Below are 13,139 nucleotides of genomic sequence, written 5' to 3' on the forward strand. Positions count from 1 at the left end.
TTTTTAAAAGGCTGGCTCTGGGCTCTTTGCTTCTTCTTCCTTGCATGCTCTATGGATGTAGATAGCTAGATACGAGTCTCCCTCCTCCCCCCTCCCTCCCATTTTTTTTTCTCCGGGTTGCCATCAGACATGAAGCGTCCTTGTGCCAACTTCTTCCGAGCTAAACGAAAAAGTGAATTTAATTGCAAAACATTGATTAAAGAAACCCTGAAACATTTTGGAATGCCCCCCCCCTCCTTCCCGGTGCTTAGCTTGCAACCAGGTCATCGTTACTGCAAACCAGAGAAGGATCAATATGCATAGCCGTGTTCCTATCCCCGACTATAATGCTTTAAAAATACAGCATGTTTCAAGAGCTGGCCAGTGTTTGACAGATGCCCAGGCTAGGCAGATACTGTGGGGATGAGAACCAAGTAAGTACCGAGAGAGAGATGGATAGCTATGTGGGCTAAAGCAACCATTGTAGTCATCTCAGAGGGCTAGATTCTGCTCCCTTTCCTCCTGGTAAGTAATGCCTTACTGGATAAAAAGGCCCACTTGATTTCAGTGGGCAAAAAGGCATTGATCAATGTCAGGATGGCAGAATATGGCCTTGAGTTAGGACATTTTAGAACCGCCAATGAGGTTGCAAAACAGCCTCTTTAAGTGTTGTTTTCATTCTGGGATTCGCATGTTGTCATAGGTCTTCAAGGAAATCATGGTGCGTTTGCAAGACAGGTGCTTTTTGTTGTGGTGGTGGTTCTGAGGCAGTGTGGTGTTGTTTTGATGTGATTCTTGATTGCTGCCTGTTGGAGTAATTGTGTTGCAATTGCTCAGAGGTAGAATCAATTTCCCCAAATTGAGATTTTAATGGGAGCGTGCAGGCTGATGCTATGTCATGTGGCTTAAGGCAGCGCTGGATTGCATTTATTTTATAAATTGGCTATTTTGGCAAACTGTTTAGGGATAACAGCGCCACCTACTGGAAAGAAACGAGCTTCGGGCTCTATTTAACCCTGGGAGAGCGCACATGTGCTGATCCCTGCTAGAAAAATACAGTCTCAATCCAATTTCATTCTCTGTTAGGATGGGGAGTATAACGGGTATGGGAAATTCAGAAGGATAGGTTAATTGGGATTTTTACTAGACTCGTTTTTTGTAATGATTTATCTTCCCTGAAGGTATCCAGGCCATTTAAAAAAATACCTAGTGACATTTACTAGACTGTCCTTGGCCCTTTCCTAAGAAAGTAGAGATGGCATGGTGGGGTGGGTCATATTTCTAGGCATCATCTTCAGGAATCCACACTAAAAGAACCAAGTGGGGAGGGTACGCTGTTTCCATGAGAAATCAGAGGACACTTTAAAGAGGATCTCCTGCAGGCTCCTCCTTGCTCTGGGACACTCTTAAACTCCTGTGTTTGCCAGCCACAGTATATTGGTGATCTAGCCTTCCAAATACTTATTTCCATCCAGCTGTTCCACAGAAAGTCCTGTTACCTTTTAATGACACATCTAGGAGATAAACTTAGACATCCTGTTTGGATGTGGAGAGGAGGGTTAGAAAAATATATTTGCAATATCTAGAGACAAAAGTAGATTTTAGAATATTGCCCAGTTATACTAAATTGATTCTCTCCGTTGTGACAGAAAATCAAAAGGGATTGAAAATTGGGTCTATTTATTTTCTGGCAGTCAGAAGTTAACCAGATTTGCTACTCAGCCCACACGTTTCACCAACAGTCGTGAAACGTTCTTCTAGACATGACCAGCTATTCGCTCAATTGTTTATTAAAGGTTTGCTCAGTTGTGAAGTAGATGCAATAGGAATGTTGTCTGGGATTTACTCAGAGTAGAAGATGGGCATAAAGGCCCAGCTCCCTGCAGAGAACTAAATATACAGAAGAATTCCAGCCAACTTTTTAAACACTTCAGAACAAGGAAAGATTATATTATGCAATATGTGAGATTCAAGCCTAGCCCCACAATATTGTGCAAACAAATTGGGGGGAAGGGAGTTGAATGTCCCCTGTCAAATAAAGGGGTAAGGTAACATTTGATTGGACCAACTCGGTGAAAGAGACAAACTGCTGAATTTACACAGGACTTGTAAACTTCAAAGCTCATCTCTTTCACCAACAGAAGTTAGTCCAATAAAAGATATATCTCGCCCACCTTGTCTCTCTAAAACAGGGAGACCAACACAGCTATAACTACACTGCAAACAACCTGTCAAACATGTTGACATGATAAGCTTTATTCTATTGAGAGTATCCAGGCTCATTTGCTTTCTTTTGTGGGTGGGAATGAAGGATTTTTTCACACATTCCTCCTCCCTGTCTAGCTTGATCACTACTGCATTAGGAACTGACAGCCCATTATACTGGTACAAGTTGTTCTACATGATCATATCATGTAGCTGTCCCTACCAAAATATCTTTACTCTCCTCATGAGGTTTTGAAAAAGCTTAATTGATTTGTAGAGAGTTTTGAGTGTATTGGATGGAATGTGCTGTATAAAAGCTAAAATATTTGGCATTACACAATCTTAATAACCTAAAACTGGTACCTAACCATGTCCCTTTAAATAGCCAGCATACTGAGTCCACAGTCCCCATAAGCAGATGTATATTTAGATTGCCCAAGCTCCAAAAACTCAGCTGTTGTAATGAGGAATCCTCTGTGCCAAGCAATAATCAGTCTGCACTCTTCTCTTTAAAACATCTTTCAGATACCATCTCCCCGACCTACCCCATTAAGGTATTGTAGCTACTATGTCCAGTGCACTAATGAAGCCTGCAATAGAATACTTTGCCTATCAGTTGCTGTACACAGATTTCTCAGGGTAGGAAAACATGTTAGCAGAGCAGCATTGTGAGATACTTACCTGGAAGCAAAAAGAATTCAGGGCAACACATATACAAAGCTGCTACCAAACATCTGTGCATCTACACAGAAGGGCTTAACTCAAAATAAGCTATGCAATTGTGCAATTGCATAGCTTATTTCAGAATAGCTTATTTTGAGATTTTGGTGCTGTCTACACAGCACTTATTTCGAAATAGAGCACTCTTCCTCTGACTTAGAATGAGGGTTACACAAGTCGGAGTAAGGAGGCCTCCAGCTTGACAGTATTTTGATATTATGTCGAAATTACTGCCAGCTGTGTAGATGCAGACTATGTTATTTCGAAATAATGTTGCTGTGCAGCCTTTGAGAAAGACTAGTGTAGTGAGTGGTAATTAAATGTAGGGTAAAGACAGCTCTTGTTTAAAAATACTGCAATGTTCTCTCCATCTAAGCACCATCTCACAAACTCTAAGGTTTGGATCCCTGTGGCAGAAGGATGCAGAGTAAATTGCTGGGCTTTAAAAAAAGGAGGGGAGGAATCTTCTAATTTGCATGTTCATTTTAAATTTTAAAATTACTTGTCATTACTTCCCAGAGCTTAATTGATCCTTTACATAATATAAGGACCATAATACTGAGTCAGACCAAAGATCCATCTAGCTCAGCAGCCTGTCTTTCGACATTGACCAATGCTAGGTACCCGCAGAAGGAATGAACAGAACAGGCAATCATCACATTATCCCACCCCGTTTGCCCATTCCCAGCTTCTGACAAACAGAGGCTAGGTGCACCATTCCTACCCATCCTGGCTAATAGTCATTAATGGACCTATTAATTAAATGGATTTATCTAGCTCTTTTTTGAACCCTGTTAAAGTCCTGGTCTTCATGACATCCTCTGGCAAGGAGTTCCACCAGTTGACTGTGTATTGCGTGAAAGAGTTGTGTCATGCCAAAGAGTCAATGTTCTCCCTCTCCCTCTTTTGGGATGGATCAGAATTCTGTTAAACCAAATTCCAATACATGTTGTAAGAGTGACCAGACATCCCAATATTAGGGGCTTTGTCTTATCTCTGCAGAGCATGAGTGAAACACACTGGCCAGCCTGAACACATGTAATCCTGGGAACCTCATGCCTCCATGGCCACTGTTAGAATTATGTTTACAGCAATAGCACCAAGAGCCCGAGCCCCACCCCCCCAAACAGTGCCCTGTTGAGTTAGGCTCTATATGAACACATTTTAAGGCCTTGTCTATATGCCCGTGGGCTGTCAACATAAGTTACACAACTTCATCTATGTGAATTACATAGCTGAAGTTGACATACTTAGGCCTGCTTACCATGGTATCATCACCATGGTAAGTGGACAGCTGACGCTCACCCATCAACTCAGCTTACTCTTCTCATTTTAGTGGAATACCCGAGTTGATGGGAGAGTGCTTGGTCAGATGTGATACATCGACCCTCGCTGAATCGATTCCTGCCGTCAATGCAGCAAGTTGTGAAGACATGCCCTAAAAGTCAGCCCTGCCTCAAAGGCTACGTCTACATTGGCCCCTTTTCCGAAAGGGGCATGCTAATTTGACAAGTCGTAATAGGGAAATCCGCGGGGGATTTAAATATCCCCCGCGGCATTTAAATAAAAATGTCCGCCGCTTTTTTCCGGCTTTTAGAAAAGCCGGAAAAGAGCGTCTACACTGGCCCCGATCCTCCGGAAAAAAGCCCTTTTCCGGAGGATCTCTTATTCCTACTTTGGGCTTTTTTCCGGAGGATTGGGGCCAGTGTAGACGCTCTTTTCCGGCTTTTCTAAAAGCCGGAAAAAAGCGGCGGACATTTTTATTTAAATGCCGCGGGGGATATTTAAATCCCCCGTGGATTTCCCTATTACGACCTGTCAAATTAGCATGCCCCTTTCGGAAAAGGGGCCAGTGTAGACGAGCCCAAAGAGTTTAAAACTAGACACAAGCCAGCCAAGCAAACAGGCAGGGAAGAGGGGGTAACAATACAAGCAAGGCCAATTAGCAAGTTGTAGCCAGGGCGCTAGTCTATAGTCACACTGTGCCAAAGGGGAGAGCCAACAAAATGGGTGTGGGAGAAATGTGCCTGTTTCAGAGATGTGTGCTGTTCCATCTAGGTCTTTGCATTGCAGGTAGACAGCCATTGTTTTTTGGGAAGGTCAGAACATGGGGATCACCTCATATGGGAATCTTCTAGATTTGAGGTTGGCATTGGTTGTTCTGTTTTGAAATTGATGAATAACTTGGCTATTTTTTACTATTGCCCATCAGTCATGGTATTCACATTTGGCACCAGGTCCAAATACTCTAACACACAGTGGCTGTGTCTAGACTGCATCCCTTTTCTGTAAAAGGGATGCAAACTAGACACATCGCAATTGCAAATGAACCGGGGATTTAAATCCCCCCGCTTCATTTGCATAAACATGGCTACCGCTTTTTTCCGGCTCAGAGCTTTGCAGGAAAAAAGCACCAGTCTAGAAGGGGATCTTTCGGAAAATAAAGCCTTTTCTGAAAGATCCCTTATTCCTTTTTTTAAGAGGAAAAATCGCAATTGCGATGTGTCTAATTTGCATCCCTTTTACGGAAAAGGGATGCAGTCCAGACACAGCCAGTGTGTTTAGTGACATGCACACACATACATCTCGTCTCTCAACTTGACTCGCCTGCATTTGGTAGCTAAACATTTGAGGCTCTTTGTAATCAGATGGAAACACTGAGAAAAAAGATAAGTAAGTTCTGAAAAATCTCTCATCAGTAGCTGTATTATCTACATTACGCATACATCGACATTTATACATATGATACAGGTTACAAACTGCAGTCTTTTACAGCCCTAGATGTTAAATGGTGGTTTGTGAACTGAAATAATATCATGTGTTATTACAGAAGATTATATCATACTTGCTGTTTGGGGCCCAGTTCTCCACTCATTAAAATTAATAAGAGTTCTGTCATTGATTTAAATGAGAGCAGAATTGTGCTCTTAAAACTTTCAGTCCAGGCTCCCAAAGTACTTGGCAAGCATCAGTTGATTGTTTCTTGGCCTCTGCAAGGAGGTGTTATCCCCATTTTTACAAATAGGGTAACTAAGGCATAGAGCAGTGACATTACTTTCTTAAATAAGTTTCTAAATACTAAATTTCTCTAGATACTAAATTGAATGGTGAATAAAATCACCGTGGTTAGATAGATTGGTGGACAGAAGCCACATAGTCCATTTTTGTGAGAGTCAGTAATAGAATCAGGAGTCCTGACTTTCATTCTCCTGCTGCTCTTACCACTAGCTACAAGCATAATAAAGTCTTCCAAATTGCCCATATTTACTATTTTAACAGTGTAATTATAGGTATCAAATTCATTAGGAGAGGCTGTGAGAGGAGGTATCAACCAATGTTCCCACTAATCTTTTTCATTCATGTGCAAATTTTTCCATCTATGTGCAGAATAATGTTATGTGCATCAAGGCCTGTGCACATGTGGACCACCAGGAGAAACAAAAATAATAATTGTGGGCACTCTGCTAATTAGCTGGGTGGCATTTGAATGTCTCTTGGGGAGCTGCACAAGTGCACAATTTACAGGGAACAGTGGCATCAACTCTAAATGTAATGGTTCAAATTATTCTTCAGGTACATTCATTCAGCTCCATTAAATCAATGGTAGTGCATGGTCTAACTTAGAACAGCAGAGGCTTACATACCATTTGTCATGATTTCTCCATCCCCTTTGTAAGTTGCACATGTATGTAATGTGCACACACACACACACTCGTGCACACACATACACACCTCCATACACACACACACAAGATGAAACAGGATGCTCTCTATGTAGATAGGAAGAATGATTACTTAGGAGAAGACAGTAAATATTGTTATGGGGTTCTATAAAGCCCTGTTCTACTTCCATTGATTTCAGTGGCGGCAGAGTCAGGTCCATAGGGTTCAAGGGTAGATTTGCCTCCTGTCTTGGTATTGTAGGAGTCTTTGATTAGTGGAACCTTCTTTAATAACCAAAGAGTTAGCACAAATTCGTCCTGGTTGTGAGTCCATGGAAGTCAATGGAGTTACATCAGGGATGCATTTGACCCTTAGAGTGTCAGACAACACTTAGTCCGTATCTCAGTCCACTGTGGCTACGTAGGGTCAAAGTCTCACCAAGGTGAGTGGTATGTCACGGGTCATCTTGTCTTCCATAAGATACATACACCTGTCTGCTAGCCCAAATATAATCATACGGACACTTTTAGTCAGGAGACAGGGTGTGTTAGCCCTATCATCCTATTCTAATTCCAGTTCCGAACACTACATTCTACCCTATACACCCCAGCAGCCCGCTGGACCACGGATACCTCCTCTCGGCTGCCTGTGTCAAGCTGTTGTACAGCATTGTTGTGATCTTCCTTACAGTGGCTGCATGTCTGTTGTGGATGAAGTGTCCACTGTGTATTGTTTGTAAAGGACTGATGAAAGTGTAATCTAGATGTAAGATCCTTCTTGGTGACGGTGTTCAGGCTTTCGGAAGAAAAGAAATAAGGGACAGTGCAGTCAGTGTTGCCTCTAGGGATATAAATATCCAATTAAAATAGTTAACCGGTTAAGCTGATAACAATTAGACAGTTTCACTGGTTAACCGCTGACAGGCTGGTGGATGGCAGCTCGGGCCGGATTCCTGCCCTCCCTCCTGGGCTGTGTAAGAGGGGACAGGGTCCTTCCTGCTGGCCTGGTGTGACCAGGGCCAGGGTCCCGCCAGCCACCCCCACACAGCCAGGGCTTGGATCTCGCCAGCCTGCACCAGCGCAGTCGAGGTTCCACCTGGCTGCCCAGGCCTCTGTGGCTGGGGCCAGGGTCCTGCTGGCCTGTCTGCCCATTCCACTGCAGTGCAGCTGGGGCCCCGCCAGCCCTGCTCTCTGGCACAGTGGGGATCCTGCCTGGCTGCCTGGGCTGCTCCAGCGCATTTGGGGCCAGGATGTCCCAGCTCAGGCTTCGCCTCATTGCCCGGGCTGCTCTGGCATGGCCCACACCCAGTGCAGCTGTGGTCACAGCCGGCCTGGATTCATCCAGGGCTGCTCCAGCCTGCCCATCCAACTGGTTACTTGGCAAGTATTCCAATAAGCCTAATGCTTGCTGAGTAACTGGTTAAATGGTTCACTTTTTGCATCCCTTTGGTCATCCCTTTTTACAGCCCTTTGGTCAAGCGGACAAGACTCCTCACCCGCAACTACACTTTTGATTCCGCGCAGAATCGTCTTTATTTTTCATAAGGGCTTGATAAAAATCCAGCGTTGCAGCCATAGGCATAGTTGGACTTATATATGGGGGGGAGGCTACAGTCAGGTCAACAGGCTTGCACTTGGAGATGTCTGATCGAGGCTTGCATTTTGGGAGGGGACAATGCCCCCACTATTTCCCCCTCCAAACTACCCATATACTTTCAGCCTATGTGGCCATTTGGAGTTTTGGAAAATCAAACCCCACCTCTGATACTAAACCCCACCTCTTAACACAATAGCCAAATGGAGATATTTGACAAATTTGCCTCAAAATATGTGATCTTATTGCAGCCTCCGCACTTTCCCCAGGCAGGTTCTTTTTTAAAGCCTGGTCTAAACCTAACACTTAAGTCACCTTAGCTGCATGACTCTGCACTCTGACAAATTTTGCCCTCTGTGAGCTGCAGTTAGGTCAGGCTAACCCAACTGTAAATGCAGCTAGGTAGAGGGAAGAATTCTTGTATCAACCTAGCATCCATCCACCTTTTGGAGAGGTAGATTACCTGCATTGATGGAAACACTCTTCCCATCAGCATTACAATGGCAAGGAAAGTTCTGATGAATTAACTAAAATGAATTGACCAGAATTACAGTGGCCTTAGCTCATTGTAGTTTGAGCTTGCTCCAGGGAAAGTACTTTTGCTACAGGCAAATGAGTGAATTTTAAACAAATCTAGTTATGCGGTATAATTTTCCTAGAGAGATATTCTTAAGAACAACATTCTTTGGTTTAGCCACAGTTCTCAAGTGACAGAAGCTAAACTGAAGAACATCATTTTTATATTTGAAGAAGAGTGTCCACATTGGAATGACTAGTCCTGCAATCACTCATTATACTGATGGGCTACGTCTAGACTGGCATGATTTTCCGCAAATGCTTTTAACGGAAAAGTTTTTCCGTTAAAAGCATTTGCGGAAAAGAGCGTCTAGATTGGCACGGATGCTTTTGCGCAAAAGCACTTTTTGCGGAAAAGCGTCCGTGCCAATCTAGACACGGTTTCGCGCAAGAAAGTCCTGATTGCCATTTTCGCCATCGGGGCTTTTTTGCGCAAAACAGTTTTTACCTGTCTACATTGGCCCTCTTGTGCAAATACATTTGCGCAAGAGGGCTTTTTCCCGAACGGGAGCAGCATAGTATTTGCGGAAGAACACTGACAATCTTACATTAGATTGTCAGTGTTCTTGCGCAAATTCAAGCAGCCAGTGTAGACAGCTGGCAAGTTTTTCTGGAAAAGCAACTGCTTTTGTGGAAAAACTTGCCAGTCTAGACGCAGCTATGGAGTAAAACTCTCCTAGACCTATAGAGACAAATTCAATATCAGCAACAACAGCTTGACAGTGAGATCTGTCAGGCTAGGCTATAGGATGGGAACCTTGTGGAAATGCAGAAAAGGTATTTGGATGACTATTTAACATTGGTCTTGAGAAAACACCAGTAAATGTATGATAGGAACTATCCCCTTCATTGTTTGGGAACTCAACTAACGGCACGTCTACATGGCAGGGCAAAAGTCAAATTAAGCTACACATCTTCAGCTATGTCAAGTCAAAATAGCTTAATTCAGCTTTTGGCGCTGTCTACTCAGGCTAGGTCTACACTATAGCCTTTTTTCAGAAAAGGCTACGCAAATTGCACTCTGCAATTTGCGTAGCTTTTTCTGATTGCTTTTTTTGGAAGAGGCTTTTCTGCCATTTGGCCCTGTATAGATGGGGCCAAATGGCGGAAAAGCCTCCTCTTTCGGAGGAGCCCTTTTTCCTCATAGAACGCAAACAAAAAAAAAAGTGGAAGAGCAAACACATTCCCTGGATGTGGGGGAGTTTTTCCAGGATACCTCCCGGAAAAACCCCAGTCTAGACATACCCTTAGCACTCTTCCTTCAATTTCCCTTAATCCTTGTGAAATTAGGAGTTGGAGCAAGAAGTCCTCCAGCTCAACATTATTTCAAAATAATGTCTTGCTGTGTAGATGCACATGTTTTTATTTTGAAATAATGTGTTGTTCTGAAAAAACACTGCTGTGTAGACATGCTCTTAGTGACTTAATAGAGCATTTCCATTTCTATCTAACATTTATCAGACTAACGACATGGAGCTGTGAAATTTGCTCCATGTGTGTTTCTGAGTCATATGGGTTTACTTCACTCCCATGAATGCAGCTGTGGAAGTGTGAGCTGAATTCTGTTGAGAAACACGTACACCTACAGCATGCTGGTTTCTAATGGCAGAATTTCCTGTGACAAGGGATGTCAGCACAGTAAGTGGATGGGTATGGGAAGAGGGACAGAATCCACTGCCCTGGGATTCTTCCAAACCCTCCCTGTCTTTCTCTGCATCTTCCATACAGGGCTGAGAGACAGGAACTCCTGGGTCCTCTTTCTCTGCCATGCAGTCAGTGGGCGACCTTGGCTAAATTATGTACTCTCAAGCCCCGATCTTCAATGGGATTTAGGAGCCTAAATACCTTTGAGGAGCTGGGCCTCCATGCCTCAGTTTCCCAAAGGAGGCAATGATCTTTCCTTCCCTTCAGGGTCTACCCAGTTAACCTTTTGGCAGCCTTTTGAAAACCAGTGGTCAGCATTACTGTCTCACTAGGTAGGCGGTTTTCAGATCCCAAGCGCTTGATGATGGCTAGAAAAAAAATTATTGTGACTGGCAAACCCAACTGAAATTTGCTCTGGGAGAGAAATCTGGGATGCCACCCTGTTCCCTTCCTTGCCGCTGCAGAAGGGACCACAGCTCCCCAGCCAGGCAGAACCTGATCCAGCCAGGAGCTGGGTGTGTTTCTCTTTCCTCAGGGGTGCTCTGAGTTTTAGGGGGGTCTGTGGTTAGTTCTATAGAGTAACCGGCCTCCCCACCCTCGCCCCTGACTCTAGACTAGTGCATGGAATGAATTAATTCCTCCGCCCCTTCTATTCCCCCACCCCTCGCCAAGGCGCTGCTGGCTGTAACAGGAGCCTGCCTGGTTCGGGAGGCGGAGACGCTGGCTCCTGACTGGAGGAGCCGGGGAGAAAGGAAGAGCGCGGCAGACATTGGAAGGCAGCGGGGATGACTGATGGTGCGGGCTGTTTTGTAAGGGGGGAAAGGAGGGGAGAAGGGGGGGGGAGAAGTCTGTGTAATTTCAATCCAGAGGCGCCTGGAGCCTGCCAGTGAAGGGCTCCCTGCCCTGCACAGCCAGCCAGAGCTTCTCTCGCTGGGGGGCTGCGTGCTTCTTTTTTAGTTCCTCTCCTTCCTTTCGATTGATTTATTTTTCCCTTTTTTTCCTTTCTCTCTCTCTCTCTCTTTCTTTTTTTTTTTTTTTAAACTCTTCTAGGGAGAGGCTAGTGGTAAAAGCTCGAGCTGGATGGATGGGTATGGGGAGAGGGGCAGGATCCACAGCCCTGGGATTCTTCCACCTCCTCCCTGTCTTTCTCTGCATCTTCCCTCCAGGTAAGGAACAGCCCGGTTGGGTTGAAGACTTTTCGTACAAAGCCTTTGCTAAGCCGTCTCAGCGACCCCCTCCCTGGCTGCGGGCCTCTCTGTCTCGCTCGCTCTCTGCAGCAGCTCGCCACATGTTGAAAAGCTAGCGGGGCCGAGCTTCCAGCGCAACCCCCCGGCATGTGTTTGTCTTTCTTGACCTCCGCCTGGTGCCTACCTCTCTGCCCCCGCAGCCCCATCTCGCCCCTGCAGGGGGGAGACTCGAAGGCAAGTCGGAGCTTTGTGAGCTAGAGGCGGAAAGTAGCTCCCCTCCGGACTGTTCTTCTAGCTCTCCCGGGTGCTGCGGGCAGGGGCAGAAGGAGAAATGTGACTAGGGGAATAGCTACTCCGTGCCAGGCTGTGCCCATTGACTGGTTGCCCGGTGGGGAGCTGCAGAGGTTGGCCCCAGGATCTGAAATGTGCCTGGTGCTTAGAAAAAGCAGGGCAGTGAGTAGGGACTGGATTTTGAGATGTGATGGGGGGTGGGGTGAGGGAGGCTCCAGCTTACATGCAAACTCGGGCCCTCTGAAGGGATGTTTCACTGTATGCACATTCACGGTCCCGATCCTGCTAGTCACTGCGGCTGGACACCAGCCTGACTTCATTTGTTGCAAGAGAGTTGCACGGGGATAAAAGTGGAGGAACACACCAGTGAATTCCGAGTCAGCAGCTTCGGGCTGGAGGGGGCCAGGTTATCCCACAAGCCCTCCTCTTCCGACACTGCCCGGCTTGGCTTGGGTTTGTAGCCCTGCCTGCCGCCTTTGCCGGGCCATTGCTCAGTCAGAAAAATTTGCTTCGCTGGGTCTGAGGCTGTTGCTCCTGTCACAGGAGGGGAAGCAAGTGGCCCCCTTTGCAGCCAGAGCGGCTGCAAGGGGCTGATCTCCTTTCCTAAAGCTTTGCGCCCCCATTATACTGCTTCCCCGGCGCACACATACCTACACTTGCAGCTCTTGCTTATCTTTCTGTTTGATAACATTTGCGGGCCACCCTCTGTCTTCCCCCGCTTTGTTTGTGTTGTGTCAGAAAAGGAGAGAATTTCAGAATTACAGCTGAAAACGCCATCTGGTTCCAATGAATCCCCCATAGTTTTTCACAATGTTTTTGGCAGATCTGTGGCTGCAAATTCCTTCGAGCCGTGAGTGCTTGTTTTTGTTGGGGGAGGGGAAACCAACTCCACAGAGGCAGATTTGTTCCTTCCCAAACTCTCCAGTTTCTTTACCTCTTTTTTTAAAAAATGGGGGGGAGACGGAGACAGAGAAAAACCCTAAAGTTTAATCCCCCGCTCTGTTTTCTTTTTTATATCATTTCTTCCTTTCCTATTGCCCGGGCAGTTCTTTTGCACTATCTAAATCTCTTAAGCTAAGCTGTCTTTCTCACACATGCAGTACATAAATAAATTAGCCCCCTTCCTGATTCACTAAAATAAACCCCTTCGTTGAAATATCAGGATCAATACCTCCACCTACATCTCCCTGATCGCTGGGATATTTTAGCCCTGAGGAAATTGAGCACAGAGATGTGCATTGTGGGGAGTTTTTGATCAGATCCAATGCTTGTTGCTTAAGT

At 45.3% G+C, this 13,139-nt stretch overlaps 1 protein-coding gene across 2 annotated transcripts in view; it reads left to right on the forward strand.

Moving 5' to 3' along the window:
* The window catches only part of RGMA (repulsive guidance molecule BMP co-receptor a), a 40,647-nt gene that overhangs the window by 549 nt on the left and 26,959 nt on the right, over nt 1-13,139 (forward strand). Inside the window, exons 1-2 of one of the 2 annotated variants that reach the window (XM_006123332.4) lie at nt 11,057-11,175; nt 11,431-11,546. In XM_006123332.4, coding sequence (XP_006123394.1) covers nt 11,465-11,546 — 82 coding nt within the window. In that variant the 5' untranslated portion in view covers nt 11,057-11,175; nt 11,431-11,464. Of the gene's footprint in view, nt 1-11,056; nt 11,176-11,430; nt 11,547-13,139 lie in introns of those variants that run through there. The other variant, XM_006123331.4, reaches the window with a different exon arrangement.

This window comes from Pelodiscus sinensis, chromosome 14 (genome assembly GCF_049634645.1).
Source record: "Pelodiscus sinensis isolate JC-2024 chromosome 14, ASM4963464v1, whole genome shotgun sequence".
Taxonomy (NCBI): domain Eukaryota; kingdom Metazoa; phylum Chordata; order Testudines; family Trionychidae; genus Pelodiscus; species Pelodiscus sinensis.